The sequence below is a fragment of the Staurois parvus genome, unplaced genomic scaffold (genome assembly GCF_062004578.1).
Source record: "Staurois parvus isolate SC_StPar_1 unplaced genomic scaffold, SC_StPar_1.0 ptg000155l, whole genome shotgun sequence".
In the NCBI taxonomy this organism is placed as follows: Eukaryota; Metazoa; Chordata; class Amphibia; order Anura; family Ranidae; genus Staurois; species Staurois parvus.
The window spans coordinates 31,699,432-31,719,863 of NW_028317951.1; the positions used below are offsets into that span (position 1 = coordinate 31,699,432).

At 40.0% G+C, this 20,432-nt stretch overlaps 1 protein-coding gene and 1 long non-coding RNA gene across 2 annotated transcripts in view; one reads left to right on the plus strand and one right to left on the minus strand.

Annotated features, from left to right (window-relative positions):
- The window catches only part of ATP13A3 (ATPase 13A3), a 215,695-nt gene that overhangs the window by 100,925 nt on the left and 94,338 nt on the right, over positions 1-20,432 (plus strand). The window contains exons 7-14 of the mRNA XM_089675655.1: positions 163-232; positions 3,081-3,215; positions 6,933-7,005; positions 9,721-9,852; positions 12,645-12,821; positions 13,498-13,655; positions 13,787-13,975; positions 19,871-19,932. Coding sequence (XP_089531781.1) covers positions 163-232; positions 3,081-3,215; positions 6,933-7,005; positions 9,721-9,852; positions 12,645-12,821; positions 13,498-13,655; positions 13,787-13,975; positions 19,871-19,932 — 996 coding nt within the window. The remainder of the gene's footprint in view (positions 1-162; positions 233-3,080; positions 3,216-6,932; positions 7,006-9,720; positions 9,853-12,644; positions 12,822-13,497; positions 13,656-13,786; positions 13,976-19,870; positions 19,933-20,432) is intronic.
- LOC149463396 (uncharacterized) overlaps positions 1-20,432 on the minus strand; it is a 352,919-nt gene that overhangs the window by 75,203 nt on the left and 257,284 nt on the right. The gene's annotated exons all lie outside the window — the stretch shown is intronic.

The window sequence follows — 20,432 nt, forward strand, 5'->3', positions numbered from 1 at the left end:
GCAGTAGTTTTATCTCTGCTAGGCATATTTTTGTTTTCAAGATGTCCTTGATTACACAAGATACACATTTTCATTTATATAGTAGTGTGTTTAACAAATGCTTGCATATTTCAAAAACATTGGCTGCATGTAGCTGATTTTTCTTTTTTCTTTCTCTTCTAGAAAATTATTTTATGGAATAAATGAAATTACTGTTAAAGTGCCTTCTCTTTTTAAGCTTCTGATTAAGGAGGTAAGGGGAATATGTATTACTAAGCCTTATCCTTTCACTTTGAAATGTCCTGCATGTGATTTTAATAATTATAGCTTGAAGCCCAACTCCAGCCAAAAGCTTGGAACCACATTCATATTTCTTGCTATCAGGTTATTTCCTGTCCTGATGGCATGGTTTCAGAGAGGAAGTGAAGAGAAATCCCTCCTATAGGGTTACAGACACACAAAAAATGTCATTAATAGGATGGGAAAAGGTTAGACCATCTGCCAGCTTTTTTTTTTTCTTTTTCTTGTTATGTTATCATTTTTGTTGAAGGGACATGCTGGGAAACTTTTATCGAACAGTGGTTGCAGCCGCTGATCTAGGGGTGGGTCCCGGTGTCCGAATACAATGTCCTGGTGGGGGTATTACTCCATCTACATGCTGGCTGACCAAAAAAAACCCCCGTGTATAGCCAACTTTAATGCTTAACCTGGTATCACAGGAAAAAAGAGGGGAACTCTCCACTGTGGAATCAGAGACCAATGCAATCCTAATAGAAGTTGTGATTCTTCCCCACTCTTAAAGTGGTTTTAAAGGCTCAAGGTTTTTACCTTTTTATGCATTCTATGCATAAAAGGTAAAAACTACTGCGTGTACTGGATTGAGAAAAGTACTCACTTTAGAGGGATGTGCTTTCCTCCTAATTCATGCCTGAGGGTTACAACCACTTTAATTTCACATGTTTCTCACAATTCTATTTATTACAAGTTATTTTGCTTAGAGTAGGTTAGATAAGTAGCTTGTGGGGTCTGGGGACTTTTTATATAAAAGTTGAAATTGTTATTAAAAAGACTATTGTTGCTGTTTGGTTGAGATGAGCTCAGGCATGTTTTGGATTCTAATACCAGCCCTCCAGGAAGGTGTGATCTGTATTAGGCCAATCATCTGTGGCCTGGGCATTCCCTGCCCCAACAACTGCACGTATAGAGTTGGCGTGTATATGTGAGGCTGCAGCCAGGACATACCTTGGCTGTTTATGATTGGCACGTACAGGTAACATCTTCCTGGTGGGCTCACTCAGGTGGGTTCAGATTAGGGTCTGGAGAAGCCTGAGCTCATTCCTACTGTTAGATGGTATATTTGTGTTTGAGTAGTGTTTTTATTTTTGGCACTGCTCTTCAGGAACCTGCATTTGAAGTGCTAGGTCAGAATATCTTCACCTTTCTGTGATTTGAGTTTTACATATTACTTCAAAGCAAAATGGAAACAAATCCTATCCAGTACATTTCTGAAATACATGCACATTTCCTCATGCTTTATGCTTTAAAAGGCCCTACAAGTGCAGAAAAATATATATTATTCTTCCAGAATTGCACTCTATTAAGTTATGTTATGGATTGACATGATTACATTTAGATCGATCTGTACCCAGTGTAGAGATTTAAAATATATTTTTCCTCCACAAGATGGCAGTAGTGGGTGTGGAGGATCCTCAGTCCTGTTTAGCTGGTTTGGTCATCTTAATGGAGACGGAGTAGATCTATCTACATGTAGAGAGGTGAGAAGATGGCAATGACTACCCAGCATGGGAGGAGCTGAAGGGTATATATGGCCGGCCGCAGTCTGACGGACGCATTCCTTTGATAAAGTCGTGATGACGAAACGCATCAGAAGCGACGTCAGACGTTACCGGAAGACGTTACCGGAAGTATTGCGGCGGCCATATTGGAGGAGGTCCGGACTGCCATAAGAAGATAGTGAGCTATTAGGCTGTTTTTAAATCTGCATATACTCTACAAGTGATGTAACGCCTTTAATAAAGATTCACAACACTTTTAAGAAGGTTTTGCACGATGATATTGTACTTTCTTTCTGGACATTCTCATCTCTGATACGGAGCACTGGTAGCAAGAGCTCAGAGCTTGTATTTTGGTCTGTGGCAAACCTGAATTACCTGTCTATCTGGTAAGGTATATGGGTTGACAGGTGCTTTAGTATTCAGACCACGGAGGAAATTGACCACTTATTCAAGTCTGACGTGTTACGGGTTCACAATATATGAAGGATAGCTGACCTTGTAGTGGCAGCAGAATCCTGGAGCACTTTATTTGTTGGTTTACTGCACCACCTGTTGATTGGGTAAGGTGTATAGATTGACAGGTGGCACAAGTGATTGATTGCACTGTATGACTACTATTTGCAGCGTGGTGTGGCACATATTCACAGAGTCTAGAGTGTGGAACATAAAGCAATTGTTCACGAAATTTGGGCAAGGGGAGGAATCTTATCGCTAGATGTATAGGTGATCACGGTGATACTGATTGTGATACACATGCACCAATATCATTTGTATCTAAGGATAATGCACTTGTTTAGTTTGTTTGCTTTGAGGTATTATGAATAGAAGAGAACTGATGGAGCACTAAGTACTGGTGGACTATCTGAAGATTTATTAGGGTGCATGGCTTTATATTGAAAAAGCAACATTATATTGAACATTGGGGTATTTTGTTTATATCCACGGTGACTGACACTGTTTATATTCATGGTGACCGGAAACTGTTTACATTTATTGTCCACTTCCAGGGTGGAAGGATGTACTGTACGGTCAAAGGGACTATATATATTTTTGTAAGTGGGTGTAGTATATTCTATATAGCATCTTGATACAGATGTATCCTTTGCCATCTCACTTGACAATGGCCAATGCAGTGTAAAGTTTAGGGTGCTATACCAGCCTTTAAATATTTTAATTAGGGATTATAAGGCTTAGAACTTGTTTAATGGGGTTTTAAGTACTTTTGTGTGCTTCTCTGTTATCACTGTGTTGGTTTTTTTTTTTTTAATAATTTGTCTTTTTTTTTTTAATCTTTTCTGTTCACAGGTTCTCAACCCTTTTTACATTTTTCAACTGTTCAGTGTTATTTTATGGACCACAGATGAATACTACTACTATGCATCAGCCATTGTCCTAATGTCTGTTATCTCTATTATCAGTTCTTTATACACCATTAAAAAGGTATGTTTTTGTCTCTCAGATTTGCACATTGATACCACATATATACTGGGCAGCTAGCCTGGCAACTGAGGCACAGATGCAGCATACGCCTATCTTCCTGCAGTCGGTCAAACTTTTACAGGCTGAAGCACACAGCTGCTGGATGTGGTTGAACGCTGTACTGAGTGGGGAGAATGGGGTGGTTTTATTTCAGCCTGTCTTCAGCTTGCAGGCAGCATTTGAGGACAATGAACCTGTGCCTTCTGGGCATGCAAAAACGCCAGGTGTGCCTAATGTTTAAGGTCTCCTTCACCTTTCCTTAATTGGCCATAGTAAACTGTTAGATACCTGTGGCCAGTTTCCAAGGTGTTCAGTCAGCTATGGCTGCTCAGCCAGTACAACTCGATGACCGGTTGAAAGAAGCTGGGGCTGTCACTGACTGTGAGCATATATCTGCACATCCTGTAATTGGGACATATCTTTGATTATCTGTTCCCTAACCTCATAACTTCTGGATGTGCGGATACATGCTCACTCATACACCTCTGCCACCACTGCATAGCGAGTAAGATGCTTTGACTCCTGAGTTTTTCAGATGCATGTCTTCTATTTATTCTTGTAAAGATAATGACTCCTTGTCAGTTGAGCAAGGGAGAAGGTTGATAGATGACAAAGGGTAACATCCCCCTTTCCCCCAAAAAATGTAATGGATGATCATTTTAAAGTGACTTCATTACACAAGAAGAATAAAAGCTGCTGGTGGGGTATGTAGTGCATACACCCAATGCCTGCATATTCGTGTAGCAGTTTTCAGTAAACCCCTGTTTTACCCATATGTTGGGATGTTCTGTTCAGGAAGTGTCACAACTTGCTGCTAAGCCTTACATCAACACTTTTCTATTTACCTGTCAATGCGATGGACTTCCTGGCTGGCAGGAATGTGTAGAAGGCGGGATGGGGCTACCAAGTTTATTTCTAAGAGGAAGCACTTGAAATTTTGCGTGCGTAGGTAAATGCCGATCGGTTCTCCATTGGTATTTACACGAGTGTAGATGCCTAGTAGAACTAAACTCTGGAAGCTGTGCTTAAAAAAAAGAAATGAAGAGGGAAATAGACTAGTCCTCAACATTGCCTGTGGTCTCTCTTCAGCTGACTTTTCCCCAATACCATGTCTAATGACATCACCAAATTTTATTGCAAATCATCTGAGATTTACTGAGCCTGATGTCACAGGAGTGTCTGGGCACCTTTACATACTAGGAATTTTACATAGTGTAGCTGAAAAAAGACAGAAGTACATCTAGTTCAGCCATATAAAAAAAAAAAAGAAGTTATCCTATACTCACAGTTGATCCAGAGGAAGGCAAGAAAAAACTCAGCAAAGCATAATCCAATTTGCTCCTGCTGGGAAAAAAAATCCCTTCCTGATCCTCCAGGCAATTGGATATTGCCTGGATCAACTTTACCTATAAATGTTATCCAATTATATCATGTGAATTTAGAAAAGAATCCAGGCCTTTTTAAAAGCAATCTACTGAATTGGCCAGAGCCAACTCTTGAGGGAGTCTATTCCACAGTTTCACAGCTCTCACTGTGAAGAAACCTTTCTGTGTTTGGAGATTAAATCTCTTTTCCTTCAGACGTAAAGAGTGCCCCCCTTGTCCTCTGTGATGACCTCAGGGTGAATAACTCTACACAGAGTTCACTATATGAACCACTAATGTATTTATACATGTTGATCATATCCCCCCTTAATCTCCTCTTCTCAAGAGAATAAATTCAGTTCCTCTAATCTTTCCTCATAGCTGAGCTCCTCCATGCCTCCTATCAGTTTGGTTGCCCTTCTCTGCACTTTCTCCAGTTCCCCAATATTCTTTTTGTGAATTGGTGCCCAAAACTGAACTGCATATTCCAGATGAGGTATTACTAATGATTTGTACAGGGGTAATATGATATCTCTCTCTCTCTGGAGTCTATACCTCTTTTAATAAAAGGATTTTGTTTACTTTAGAAACCGCAGTTAGGCATTGCATGCTATTATTAAGCTTGTGATCTACCAGAACTCCCAGATCCTTCTCCACCATTGATTCCCCCAGTTGTACTCCCCCTAGTATGTATGATGCATGCATATTCTTAGCCCCCAAGTGCAAAACCTTACATTTATCAACATTAAACCTCATTTGCCACATAGTTGCCCAATTAAACAGTGCATTGAGGTTGGCTTGTATGTTGGAGACATCCTGTAAGGACATTATTCCACTGCACTGCTTGGTGTCATCTGCAAACACTGAAATGGGATTTTTATTCCCAGACCTTATATTGTTTATAAATATATTAAAAAGTAAGGGTCCCAACACTGCACCTTGGGGTACACCACTAACAACCCTTGACCAGAGTATAAATCATTAACCACTACTCTCTGAATTTGATCTTTTAGCCAGTTTTCTATCCATTTACATACAGATTTTTCCAAGCCCGTAGACTTTACCTTACACATTAGACGTGTGGGGGGGGGACTGTGTCAAACGCTTTTGCAAAATCCAAGTATACCACGTCCCCCGCCACCCCTCTGTCCAAGGTTTTGCTCACCTCCACATAAAAAGAAATCAGATTTGTTTGACAACTTCTGTCTTTCATGAATCCATGCTGTCTGTTACTTAAAATATTACTTTCAAGCAAGAACTCCTCTATGTGGTCTTTTATTAACCACTTGCCCTCCAGAGGATTTACCCCCTTCCTGACCAGGCCATTTTTTGCGTTACAGCGCTGTGTTTCTTTAACTGACAATTGCGTGGTCATGCAAAGCTGTACCCAAATGAAATTTATGTCCTTTTTTCCCACGAATTGAGCTTTCTTTTGGTGGTATTTGATCGCCTGTGTGTTATTTTTTGTGCTCTAAAAAAAAAAAGAGACAATTTTTGAGAAAAAAACACAATATTTTTGACTTTTTGCTATTAAACATGTTCAGTAAAAAAAATCTAATTTTGTCATAAATTTTGAACAAAATTTATTCTGCTACATGTCTTTGCTAAAAAAAAAAAAAAAAATCCCAATACGTGTAAATGAATTGGTTTACGTGAAAGTTATAGCGTTTACAAATGGCGGTATATATACTGGGATTTTTTAATTGAATTTTTTATTTTTACTAGTAATGGTGGCGATCAGCAACTTATAGCGGGACTGCGGCGGGTGTTGGTCTAAATTTATGACAAAATTAGAATGTTAACAATTTTTTACTTGACATGTTTAATAGCAAGAAGTCAAAAATGTTTTTTCTCTCAAAATTGTCGGTTTTTTTTGTTTATAGCACAAAAATAAAAACCACAGAGGTGATCAAATACCATTGAAAGAGCTCCGTTTATTGAAAAAAAGGACATAAATTTCATTTAGGTGCAGTGTAGGGTGACCGTGCAATTGTCAGTTAAAGTAACGCAGCGCTGTATTGCAAAAAATAGCCTGGTCAGGAAGAGGGATAAATCATCTGGAGGGCAAGTGGTTAAAAGGGCATACTCACTTGGATATTACAGGCTTGGCAAGCATTTCTTGAAAGGTCCTCTTGAACTGGAGTTGTCCGAGAAGTCCCAAAAGACCTATAGTTGCTTAATTTTTAAATGATTGACTTTTCAAAATTAAATGGATCTTTTGTTGAATTGTTTGATGGGATATTCATTACTCATGCTGAAATATCTATGAGTAGATAATACTGACTTGTTCATGCTAATACCTTTGTTTTCACAGCAATATACAATGTTACATGATATGGTTGCGGCTCACAGCATTGTCAGAGTTTCCGTGTGCCATGCAAATGAAGGTAAATCATTTATCTGTGATACTTTTTAAGTTATGGCATGGGGTATGGGAGCTGTTAACACCAGTAATTTAAAAAACTCTCCTACATTATAGCCAGGTGTAGCCAGCAACACTGATCAGAATACAGTAGCACAGAGGGAAGGATTCCTCACTCCACATCAAATGTATGGATGGAGGAATCTGCTCATTTTTTTTTTTCCATTCAACATTCTGGTTTAAAAAATAATAATACCCATGTATGGCCTGCTAAAGTTTTACACCTTTGTAGTGGCTGCTTCTGCCAGAAGGCTTTGTCCCTCAACCCCCTTGTTTTTTTAAGTAACTTACAAAGTGCCAAGGCATAATGCAGTAGTCTCTGCTGCTTGTTGATGGTAGTTTGAAATACCTATTATTCTGCTACACTGACTTAAATTGGGCTTTGTGTGTACAACATCTTCTTCATGTAAGGCAGCTCCTACATTAGTTATCTTTTTCATACACCCAGCTGGTTGAACAAAAAAAAAAAAATGACCTGATTCCCCCATCCATACATTCAAAGTGGATTGAGGAGTCACTCCCAGTGAGCTATTGCGTTCTGACAGTGGGGAGATTTCTTCATCAGAATGCACTGATCAGTGCAGCTGGTTATAGTGGAAACTTTCCTTTAGGCTGCTTGTACAGAAAATGATCGGTAGATAGACTTTTGTACAACCAACCTACCCATGCATGGATCGAAATTCATCCGGTCCCTGCTGAAACTGCCAAATTTGGGTCCATGTATGGCTCATAATGATATCCTAATCATGGCAATGATGGATTACTTTGTTTTATGTTCAACAATGTGCACGCATATAGGTTTGTACAAATGGCCTTTTAGTTGCACATGAAGATCTGTGCTCTGATGGTCGAAGGTCCACTTTTTGCAGGCAGTTGATCCTCTCTAGTAGGGAACAAAAAACACTTGGCCTACCTGTCCTGTTGCACCGTGTGTCTGTGGAAGGGACACAAACAGTTTAAAGGGATGCAAATGTATTTTCTTTAAGGTAAATACTCATAGTTTGGGATTGGTAGGATTTTAAAGAGTCTTTTCTGAGCAGGCTACTTAGTGATCTCTTGAAAGCTGTAGTTTAGATCAATATGATATATTATAGAAACTCTGTGGATGGGATCTCAGTGTGTCAGGTCCCAATAACGGTGTAACTATTTAATATACTGAATATTTTTCCTATAAAACAAAAGTATGTTCTTGAATTTCTAAGTGTTAAAACTGCAACATTAAGTTGCCTGAAAATTAGATGAATTAAGCCTTGTGCAAACTGCAGCTCACAGAAGTTGTTGCTACAGCTGTTTGAGCTGTTTTGAACTTTTAGTTTTCTCTGCTTGTTAACTTCCCTCCATGTTGACCTATGTGTCCATGTACACTATAGGTGTTTTCAGGAGTTTAGTAGGAGGGGAGTTTACAGTAAGAAAAATAAAATCATCACTTGTTTGTTCAGGAGAGGAGCTTTTTAGCATACAAAAACACTCAAAAGTGAAAAAAACGCACCTTAAGTGTTACTAAACCTACTACAGTAAAATCAGTCTGTGTATGCAGTAAAGCATGTATGATATACTCACTGTGGAACCTAAGGGGTTAATCCTCTGCATTGTGTAAAAATGCTGTTTGATCCTGACATCTCTGATCCTCTACTTCTTCCAGTGTCCCCCTCTTATCTCCTGATAAGACATATCGTGTGGAGACACACTCTGCACATGCTCAGTTTGGTGTGTATTGCTAGAGAGTTTTTGTTTCTTGGATGAGTCCATGTTATCAGCACAGGGCCAATCAGTACTGTTCAGACAGAGGTAAGGGTTCTGCATTTTCCTAGAGCAGAAAGAAAACTCCTCCTACAAGCTTTAATATGTGCTCAGCTGGACACTGATAGAAGTCATAGGACTGCTATATACTGCTGCTGAGAAAAGGTATTTAGCAGTTTATATTTACTAAAATTATTGCACTTCCATGTTGTGTGTACTGTGGGAGACCAGATATAGTGAATGCAGCGTCCTGGGTTTAGTAACACGTTAAAGCATTGTAATGGTCAGCATTCTGGCAAATAGAATGCATTAATGCCAGACGTGGGAACGCATGCATTTTTGATTCTGAAAACTCCATAGCTCAAAAAATGTTTTTGAGCTCCTCTGTGTGCATGAGGCCAGAAAGTGACATATTGCTAGAGATGTTTGTGAAGATCCACAGAAATGATTGGTGTGTTCTTTTATAACAACTGTTGCACTGTGGTTCCTCCTTTTTTTTTTTTTTTTTGTCCTATGTTAATTATCCCGGGATGCTGTGGGCTTGTTTTGCCAGACATAGGATGTTATTGCCATATATTTTATAGATTATCTAAACATCAATAGGTATAGCGAGAGTTATGGAAGTTCCACATTTTATCCTTTATGGCTTTAAGAAGTAGGTGTAAATTCCATTACCTCATACTGCACAGCCATTGACTCTATGCACAGAATGCAGTAATAGTAATCTTATTATTTTATACTTGTTTGACTATTTTTAAAAGTTTTACTTGCTGGTAAATGCCAAAAATGTGTAAGATTAAGTCCTATTAGGGTCCAGACTATCTGTAAAAAGTAAGAGGAGGGTGGGGTATGTGGCGGTTGTTTAGTTCGTCCTTATTGTATCTGATGTGTTGATCTTTTGTTCAAGCTCTTAGGCATTTTTTTGTTTTTTTTTCTATAGATCCAGAAGAAATTCTATCAACTGATCTGGTACCTGGAGACATCATGCTTATCCCGCCGAATGGGACCATTATGCCATGTGATGCTGTTCTGATTAGTGGAACTTGCATTGTAAATGAAAGCATGTTAACAGGTATTGGTGTATTAAGGCAGTGTGCTTCCAGTAGAGTCATAAGAAATGTGATGTTAGCCTAATGCATGCTTAGCAGGCCTTGTACGTGAATTCAGCCTCACTTGCAATAATTAAATAGCGTGAGTTATACTGGGCATAAACTAAACAATAAGTGATCAATCAGACTTGGTAATTTCAAATGATTTTAAAGTTTTATTAAACTCTTTGTGAAGAAGATAAAATGTAACTGCACATTTTATATTAATCACTTCATGACCAAGGGTAAAACAAACCTTAACGTCCAGACCCAGTTTTGCAACTTTCACAAGTGTTAGTAAAACTGTACATATCATCGCAACTACTTTGTGTATCCAGGTGGATTATACCTTGTTGTCTATGCTGACAGGAGAGAAATCTGTGTTGGTAACACACAGATCTCTCCCCTCTCAGTCCTGCCAACGATCATAGAGTCCTGGCCGGGAATTCCCCGCTGGGACTCAGTGATTGACCTATCTAGCAGCCAATAGCAGCGCGGGTAGGGTGGCACATGCACCCCCTACCCGAAGATGCAAAATCATATATATTTACGTGATTTTGGTCAGCGGAACCGCCCTCTAGCAGTATAGCTGGTGGTTAAGTGGTTGAAAGTGAATTCCATCATCCAATCATGTGCACGCAAAAATGCTGTGTTTCTTTTCTTTTTTTTTTTTGCACATAATAGGGTATCCTTTACAAAGAGGAGCTTCACCACTTTCACTAAAATCTGGGGAAAATTAGTTCAACTGCACTTTCAAAGTGCACAGTCATTTTTACCTTTTTGAAGTTTTTGAAGGTTCAGTGTAATTCATTTCTAGGTGGCTACGCTGCCTTTCAGGGTCTTCCTGGAGGCTGGGCTTAGCCACCCTAATGGTGCATGGTCTCAGCCAGGTTTTTATCATTATATGCATGTACATAATGGCCAGTGTGCAAGGAATCCTGGGACATGTAGTCACAATGCAATAGATCTAATCCACTTGTGCAGTACACACTGTTCAACTGGAAGTCTGGGTAAAGCAGATAAGGAGGGACACGGTGTGGGGATCTTTCTAAAGGGGAATCTGTCTGGTGCACATTGAAGGGGAAAAACATTTGTTTTATAGCTAATTACCTTGATCTAAAACTGTAATTTTCATGAAGGATTAAAGTGGTTCTAAAGGCTTAAGGTATTTTTACCTTTAAGCATGAAGGTAAAAAACCTTTTGTGTGCAGACTCCCCCTCATCCCCCCCAATACATACCTGAGCCCAATCGCAATCCAGCACTGTGCATGAAAGAAGTGTCTCTCCCGGGTCTTTCCCTCTTCATTGGCTGTAAATCACAGCTAGGGGGGGGAGTGGCCACACTGTGTGTGCGTCTGATAGACACATAGAGGTGGCTTGGAAGTGAGTACACACGAGTGCCCCCAGAGCAAGCAGTTTGCCCTGGGGGTACTGAGCAGGGGGGGAGTGGCCAGGAGCACAAGCGGGGTACCTGAGAAGTGGAGGATCTCAGCTGTTTTGTGCAAAACCAGTGCACAGAGCATGTAGGTATAACATTTTATTTATTTCAGGTACTTTTTTAGTGCCGTCAATTTACGCAGCACTTTACATATATATTATACATTCACATCAGTCCCTAACCCTCAAGGGGCGTACAATCTAAGGTCCCTAACTTACATTCATGCATACACATACTAGGAACAATTTAGACAGGATCCAATTAACCCACCAGCATGTCTTTGGAGTGTGGGAGGAAACTGGAGTACCCAGAGGAAACCCACACAGGGAGAACATGCAAACTCCAGGCAGTCGGTGCCGTGGCTGGGATTTGAACCAACGACCCTAGTACTGCCAGGCGAAAGTGCTAACCATTTAGCCACTGTGCTGCCCATAATATGCCTGGCATAACATGTTTGTTGTTTAAAAAAAAGATAGGAACCTTTAGTGTCACTTTTAGTACTTTATGATCAAAAATTCAATACCGTCAAAAAAAGATCAATTTAGGTTCAGTATTACCAGATTTTTGTCTCGACCCAATTTTTTTTCTTTCTGTGAAAATTCATATACTGTCTGAACCACCCATGTTGTGCAATTGATTTTTTTAAAAGATGTGTTTTTTTTTTTGTTTTTTTTTTTTTAAAGTAATTATATCAATCAGTTGTTTAAAAACATATATAATTGATATTAGAAAGCTTGGATGGTTGGTCTTTCATAACAGACAGAATTTTGTTTGTCATGCCATTTTAAGCCTGCCACTCTGATTCTAATGCAGGGTACACACAAAGGTTTTTTTTATGGAAACAAAAACTGACAGATTTGCTGTACTAGCACAAGCAATGTTAGTACAGTGATCTCTGCTGCTGAACTATTGTGTTCTGACAGGGAAAACCCACCACGCCAGGACATACTGATCGGATGCCCGTCGACTGCTGCATGCTAGACAGAAGCTAGACGTTAGGCTGGCTTCTGTCTGACAGGCTTCTGTACACACTGGCCAAATGTCAGACAGTTTCTTTTGAACCGGCCAAAATTTGGCCAGTGTGTGCCAGCCTATATAGTAAGGAAGTGCAAAGAGCATCAAAGATGTTCAGACTGCACTAAACCACAGCAAATATGATTCAGTTTATTGTTGGTGATCAGTATAGAAATTGCACTTTGCGTTGCTTTTGCATAGGTTTATATGAAAATCCAGGTTTATGTCTGATTTATGAGACCTAATTACTGCCATCGTCTATATCAAAAGGTTGCACTCATATGCCTTATACCAAGTTTGATTTGAATATATCATTTTTCATAGGTGAAAGTGTTCCTGTGACGAAGACCAATTTACCAGATCCTTCCAGTTCCAGAGGAGGACAAGATGAAATCTATAGCACAGAGGTTCACAAACGGCACACATTATTTTGTGGGACCAATGTCATTCAAACCAGATTTTATGCTGGAGAACCTGTCAAAGCCATAATTGTCCGGACAGGTAGCCTAATACATGTTACTGTTCCATTATGATTTTTTTGATATGTTGGTGTTTACAACCTTGGCTCTGGATTAAAGGGATATTTATGTATGGCAAAGACATCAGAAACTGTAAATTAAAAAAACAAAAAGAAAACATACCCGTATACACATCAGTCTGAGTGAGCATTACATTACTACCTGCTCTACCTTTAAACCTGTGATTAATGACAGTGTCAGGCAGGTGGACGTTTTTCAACAACAACTTCCTTCGCAGCTCTGAATGTTATGTAAATTTCAAGAGCTACACATTAGATGAATGTTGGAAGATGTGAAAAGGTATATCAAAGTTAGCCATATCATTAAGGAACACCCACCTTTTATTATTCCCACCAATAACTGCAACACCATGCTCTCAGAAGTCCACACCATGCCTAAACTTTGTTTAGCCTCTGCAAATCTGTTCCTTCCTTGAAAGGACCATTTGGTCTCCCCAGGCCAAAGTTTTCAAGTCCACCTCTGATTTCACCCCAAAAGAATCTATGAAATGTTGTAATAATAATTTGTCACTTTCTTTGTACAGCAGGGTATACATGAACAGTTGAATTTCAATACGTGTATACCCCGCTTTAGTGTTATGAAGTCCTTGCTGTCTCTTGCAGAGTAAATAATTTGTCTGTTGTGTATTGTGCCTCCAGGATTCAGCACATCTAAAGGACAGCTTATTCGCTCCATATTGTATCCAAAGCCAACAGACTTCAAGCTTTACAGAGATGCCTATCTGTTCCTGCTGTGTCTCGTTGGGGTGGCCGGGGTTGGGTTCCTTTACACAGTTGTAAATAGTATTTTAAATAAGGTAATATTTTTGGCTTTTAGAAGTTGATGTTTATTTTGTGTTAGAGTTAAAGTCAAGCGATTTAAAGAAATAACTCAAGAATGTGTTTATTAGGTTTTTAACAGTATATTGTGTCCTCTGTCTGTTTTTAGGTCCCAGCTAGCATTATTATTATTGAGTCACTTGACATCATAACCATTACAGTACCTCCTGCCCTTCCTGCTGCTTTAACTGCTGGGATTGTGTATGCACAGAGGCGCCTGAAAAAACTTGGCATCTTTTGTATCAGCCCACAGAGAATAAACATTTGTGGACAGTTAAACCTCATATGCTTTGACAAGGTAAATATTTTTGTAGCTTAACTGTACTTTTCATAGACAACAATCCTCTGAGTGAAGGATAGAAGCGCACTCAAACGCATTGCCTCTGAATTGTTTTGGACGCATTACATTTTTATAAAAGCTAATTATGATGATTAGCAAAAATGCTGGTCAATGCATCCAATATGCACAATACAAGACTTTTCTCCATTGCTCTTCAACACAATGCTTTGGTGGAAACAGGTCCTGTTGTATCATCACAAGAGATGCAGCATATAATAAAGAAGAAAGGGGGACCACTTTAAAGTATTCCTAACAGAATTTTCTCCAATCGTCTTCCTGGACAGCTACCTGAAGGATGATTGGCTTTGCCTTCAACAGGAAACACAAACCAAAAAAAGAGGTTAAAAACCCCTCCCATCTCCCTTGTTTCATTGTGTTTCCGATGTTCAGGAGTACACGTGTTTTGATTTGTTGTTTCCCTGGGTCTAGTGATTGTGGTAGTTGGCTCTCCTCAGCGTATTCAGGTCCCAGTCTCCGAGCAGTGTCCTGTATTCTTACTTAAGATTTTCCCGTTCTGGTATGCTGGACCTTGTCGCCCTGTGAAGCGTCAGCGGCCTTATTGGTTGTGCGCCACATTTCTCTGTTTGCTATGGCCAGGGTCAGGATGAACAAGGTAGTACGTCTTGCCAGTCCTTGGGGCAGTTTGGTGATCCCTGGTCGGCAGTTCAGGAAGGTGAGCATATGGTGCAGACTGGGGTAAATCAAAGTATTAATATAATCTTAAAACAACATAGTGCAGCACTTAGCAAGGTGAAAAAGTCAATAGAGTAATAATCGAGCATCCACAGTGATTCACTGGAGAAATGCGAATTCCCACGACATCCACTCTGTCAAATAACAGAAATGCGCACTCACCAGAAACGCATGGAATATGCGCATGTGTGATCATGCATCACAGGCAATGGGTACGTCAGAGGTTAGGTAGCTAGGCATCTCCCTCACGGTGGGTCATCACAGACTTTTTAATCCGGTCCAGGGGTCCCCTTAAGGTCAGCCAGGTGCTCCATACAAAAAACCTCCTCTCAGGATGGCAAAGTGCTTTCTCTGTGGTGATGATAGCTCCAAGAAGGAGCCGCAGAAAACAGATGCCAGAGATAGTGTAGTATTTCCAAAAAGTAATCTTTATTCATATAAACAACAGGGCAGTGTGCATACTAAACATCTGGTGAAAATAAAAATAAAAATATGCAGCCCGGCGGTCATCATTACTGGGGTCAGTACTGCTGCATATTTTTATTTTTATTTTCACCAGATGTTTAGTATGCACACTGCCCTGTTGTTTATATGAATAAAGATTACTTTTTGGAAATACTACACTATCTCTGGCATATGTTTTCTGGGGCTCCTTCTTGGAGCTATCATCCCCACAGAGAAAGCACTTTGCCATCCTGAGAGGAGGTTTTTTGTATGGAGCACCTAGCTGACCTTAAGGGGACCCCTGGACCGGATTAAAAAGTCTGTGATGACCCACCGTGAGGGAGATGCCTAGCTACCTAACCTCTGACGTACCTATTGCCTGTGATGCATGATCACACATGCGCATATTCCATGCGTTTTCTGGTGAGTGCGCATTTCTGTTATTTGACAGAGTGGATGTCGTGGGAATTCGCATTTCTCCAGTGAATCACTGTGGATGCTTGATTATTACTCTATTGACTTTTTCACCTTGCTAAGCGCTGCACTATGTTGTTTTAAGATTATATTGATATTTTTGAGGCATTGTGGTTGCCTTAAGTGTTCTAGCTGCTGATATTTATGAGAGCGCTCACTATCCTCTATATTAAATCAAAGTATTGATTTTGTTACTTCCTGGGGGGAAGGTGATAATACCTAAATCAGCCGGTGCAGAATAACCTCTGCGCACATAACCTAAAACATAGGGGCACAACTTCTCCCTTAAATGTCTAGAATTTTTTGTTATATACAGTTTAAATAAATTGAACAATGTAGATAATAGCTGGTGTTAGCAATCTGCCAAAAAGGTTAATGAGATCACACTTATTCATAGAGAACACCTCCGTCACCTCCCTCTGCTAAGCGAAACCAGAACTCTACTAAACAGTCATTGTTCTGTTGTTCAACACATAGCTAGTCAGGTGTATTCGCTATTAAACCGCTACCTGTTTTGACAGCACTCCAGGGATCTTTAGGCTGATAAGTAGTACATACCACCCCAGTCAGCTGGTAATAGCCAATACTGGACTCCCACAGACTCTGCAATTTGTAACAACCTCTCTCCCAGCCTTGATCTCAGTGAGCAGTAGTTGAGTTCCCTCTCACTTGCAGTGCAGTCCAGATCCCAGCATTCTCCCTGGCAGTTATTTCTTCTGACTCACAGAAGCCTGACTTTCCCACAATGCTGCCCTATCTTGCAGTCAGCTCAGGCCCTCAAACTTCCACTCTTACGCTGATGCTGGGTGACAGAGCATTCTACTTGTGAGTATAAAAAACAAATTTTTATTGGAAAAATTAAAACCTACTTACAAAGCCACTAGTCTTTCAAGCTTTTAAAGGGATACACATCCAGTATATACACTCCTGTCCTAGGCCAGCACCCAGAGACAGACATTTCAAAGCCTATGACCCTTGAAGGGTTGTGCCGTGGTTGGGATTTGAACAGACGACCCTAGTGTTGCCAGGTGGAAGTGCTAACCACTTAGCCACTGTGCTGCACCGTGAGCAAATAGAATATTCAATCTATAACAAATGAGTCAATCCAAAAAGGTTTTTCACCTTCTGAGAAACAATCTCAAACTCTGATGGAAAACGATTTTACAAAAAGGTGGCCTGTTCCAGTAGTAGACCCTGGCAGCTCAGTCTGAAACAAACATCTTACTGCACCTTCAGAAGATGTTCCTTCATTTAAACATTCTGCTGACAGAAATGCTCTCAAAGGCTCTCTTTACTCACAGGCCCTGTTCTGCAACCAGATTTTGCTGCAATTTCTGTTCTAATTATACTAGGGCAATGAACAACCAACACAATACTGTATTACTGTACCGTACTTTGAGGAGTTACAGCAATTACCTTCTGCCTTGCTTTTTGATTTGAATGCTCTAGAACAAGTCGTGACACAAATCACCACAATGGGTTTGCTTTTTGTTTACATGTGCATAATCCTGTGGCTCAAAGCCTGGTTAGCTGAAGCTGCCTGTGATAGACAAATCACGTTTGCTGTTTGAAGGAGGATGTCTCTTTGGTGAAGCACTTGGAAAAATTAATCAAAGATGTCACAGATAGAAATATTTTTCTTTCACATTGGAAAGTTCCCAAGTCCCCCTCAACTGCTAATTTGGCCCTTCCTTTTGGTGCAAGTTTTAGAACTCCAAGTCTATTTCAAAGCCCTCTCCCCAATAAAGAGGCACCCTCATTTCTAGGAGAGGTTCAGGTGGTTGTCTCTTACAGTTAGCCTTTCTATAGGACCCAGACCTGCGTGTTCGGTGGTGTAAAAGGGGTGCAAAATAGATTTCTAAGCTCTAGCACCTCACCTCTTTCTTTCCTCAAATCAATCAAAATATGCTCTCTTGGACCAGGGAGTGTTCATTCCAGTACCTCTGGAATACAGGTTCACCTGTTTACAGTACTGAGACCAGGAAAATACCTGGCATCCATAGAAATTCCAAGATGCCTATGTGCATATTCCCATTTACCTACTTCTTTGTTGTTTCTGCGCTTCGTAGTGGATGACAAACACTCCCAGTTGCACTATTTGGCCTACCCCTTTCTCCCAGAGTATTCACAAAGGTACTTGCTTCCCTTCCTAACCTTAAGAACCCGGGGCATTCATGTCACGAGTGTTGTAGATTACCTTTTTCTGAAGGACTACTCTCCTGTCTAGTTATTTGAAAACATCCACTGGACTATCAAGATACTTCAGGCTTTTGGTGGGGTAATCAAAGTTCAAAAACCTGCACTCTAAGTACTTGGGCATCACTTGGGCATCGTTCTAGACGCAATCCAAGCAAAAGTCTTTTTTTTTTTTTTTTCTTCGGACAACAAACTGGTCTGTCTCAGTACTTATGCCTTGATATCAAAGAAACACATCTCTGAGATTCTCCATGAAACTTCAGGGCCTCTTGGTGGCCTTCTTTTAGTCTATTCCATTCGCCCAATTTAATTCAAGACCTCTCCAGCAAAACATAATTTTGACATAGAACAGACATGTTCCCTTTCTCGACTGGCCTGCATTTGAAGCCTTTCAGGCTGGACAGATGTATCAATTCCTCACAGTTCAAGGAACATGGTCACCAGACGAGGCCAAGGTCCCAGCAAAACAAGTCTCGCTTGAATTTCTGTAAAGACTAGAATACCAAAAAGAAATGCTCCAAGATGGTAATGGGTTCCCTTCCAGGTGAGCCCTACAAAGAGAGCAGGTGACACCAGGCCTGGGGTAGGGGGAAATATCAGTTTTCTGTACAATGGGAGGTAGTTTCAAATAGACCTTTCATGCATCAGATCATAAGAGAAGGGGTATTTTTTTGGGCTGTGGAAAGGTCCCACAACCCAACATTTTTTTTCACAAATCATCCAGTAGACCAAAGGAAAGCAGAATCCTTCTGGGGATGAACAGGTTCCAGAGGAACCAATCTTCCTAGAATTTAATCCCACAATATCCTTGTCTAAAAACTCTCTTGGAAATTTAGACTGAAGTAAGTTTTCCTCCTGTATAGGAAATTTTGTGTAGAAAGCATTTTTTCAGTGGCAAACTTGCTGTTTCATGGGGCCTTCATGGTGCCCTTACTTCTTTCTTGGAGATATCCTTTCAGGATTTATCAAAACAGCATGTGTGTACATATTGTATATGTGTGTGTGTGTGTATGTGTGTGTATATGTATGTGTGTGTGTATATATATATATATATATATATATATATATATATATATACCCATCACATATTCAGGCTTTGCATTTTGCACATCTTCTCTCACTTGCTGATTGTCAAATTCCCACAGTGCTGTGATTGCCACAGATCAGGTTATCTTTGCTTAAAATGCTACTAAACCCCAGACCCTGCATTCACTATATCCGGTCTCCCACAGTACACAGAACATGGAAATGCAATTATTTTAGTAAATGTGAACGGCTAAATACATTTTCTCATCAGCAGTTAGAGCAGTCTTGTGACTTCTATCAGTTTTCAGCTGAGCACTGGTTAAAGCTTGTAGGAGGCATTTTCGTTCTGCTCTAGGACATTGCAGAACCCTTGGCCCTCTGTCTAGACAGTGCTGATTGGCCCTGTGCTGATTACATGCTCTCTCCCAAGAATAAAAAAAAGAAACTGAGCATGTGCAGAGTGACTCCACATGATATGGCTTAATGAGAGATAAGAGGGGGACACTGGAAGAAGGGGAGAATCAGAGAAGACAGGATCAAACAGCCTTTTTACACAATGTAGAGGATTAACCCCTTAGGCTCCACAGTGAGTATAACAAGCATGCTTTACTGCATATACAGACTGAGTTTACGGTTGTGGGTTTAGTTACAGTTTCAACTATAAGTGACGTGATGCAGGTCAGAACAGTGTTTTTTATATTTGTATATGTACTTTTTTTTTGTTCACATTGAATATTATATAGGAACACTGCTGATTCATGTGAAGCTTGATTTTAATGATAGGAGGAAATTAAGAAGATATTGTAATACATTTTGCGCACATTTCAGATGTTTTAAAATCTTTAGAGAATTCTGTGTTTCAGGAATAGCTTTTTATTTTTTTTTTGTACACAGAATTATTGATTGTCAGGCTTTAATTTAGAACAGATTTATAACCTATGTTTGTCAGGGTTTATATATTTGTTGTGGTCTCTTTTACAGAATGACCTTTTATATTTGACTGTCCCTTTTTGTTTTCAGACTGGCACTCTTACTGAAGACGGGTTGGACCTTTGGGGAATCCAGAGAGTAGATCAAGCTCGGTAAGAAGTTACACGGGCTCTGCTTAAAGTGAATAATTCCACATGAATTGTAGCGACATATGGAGTCTCAAATCTGAGGATGTCCTCTAGATAAGATCCATTGTGTATTACTTGTGCTTGGATATGTTAGTGGTCTGGAACACAGTGGGGAAAACATTTTTTTTTGCTTTTGGTAATATTCTTTTCTCTGTGCTCATTAAAGGGCACAGCAGAGATCATTAGATCTTGACTGTTGGGTTATAATGCTGCCTGTAGGAGTTTGACGCTGCTTAGAATCCCCATCTGTTAGAGGTAGCTCAGTCTTTGGCCATACACTGAGCTAGTTCTGGTTGGTTCCTAATGAAATCTGAGCAGCAGGTAATTTTTCTGCATCCTACCCTGACATCCTACGATCTGAAAGACAGTTGGGTAGAAAATTGTCCAATCAGATGCAACCACTTATTCAGTTATTCTGACCACTGCATAACAAAAAAGTCCATGGAGGGGTAAAGGATACAAGA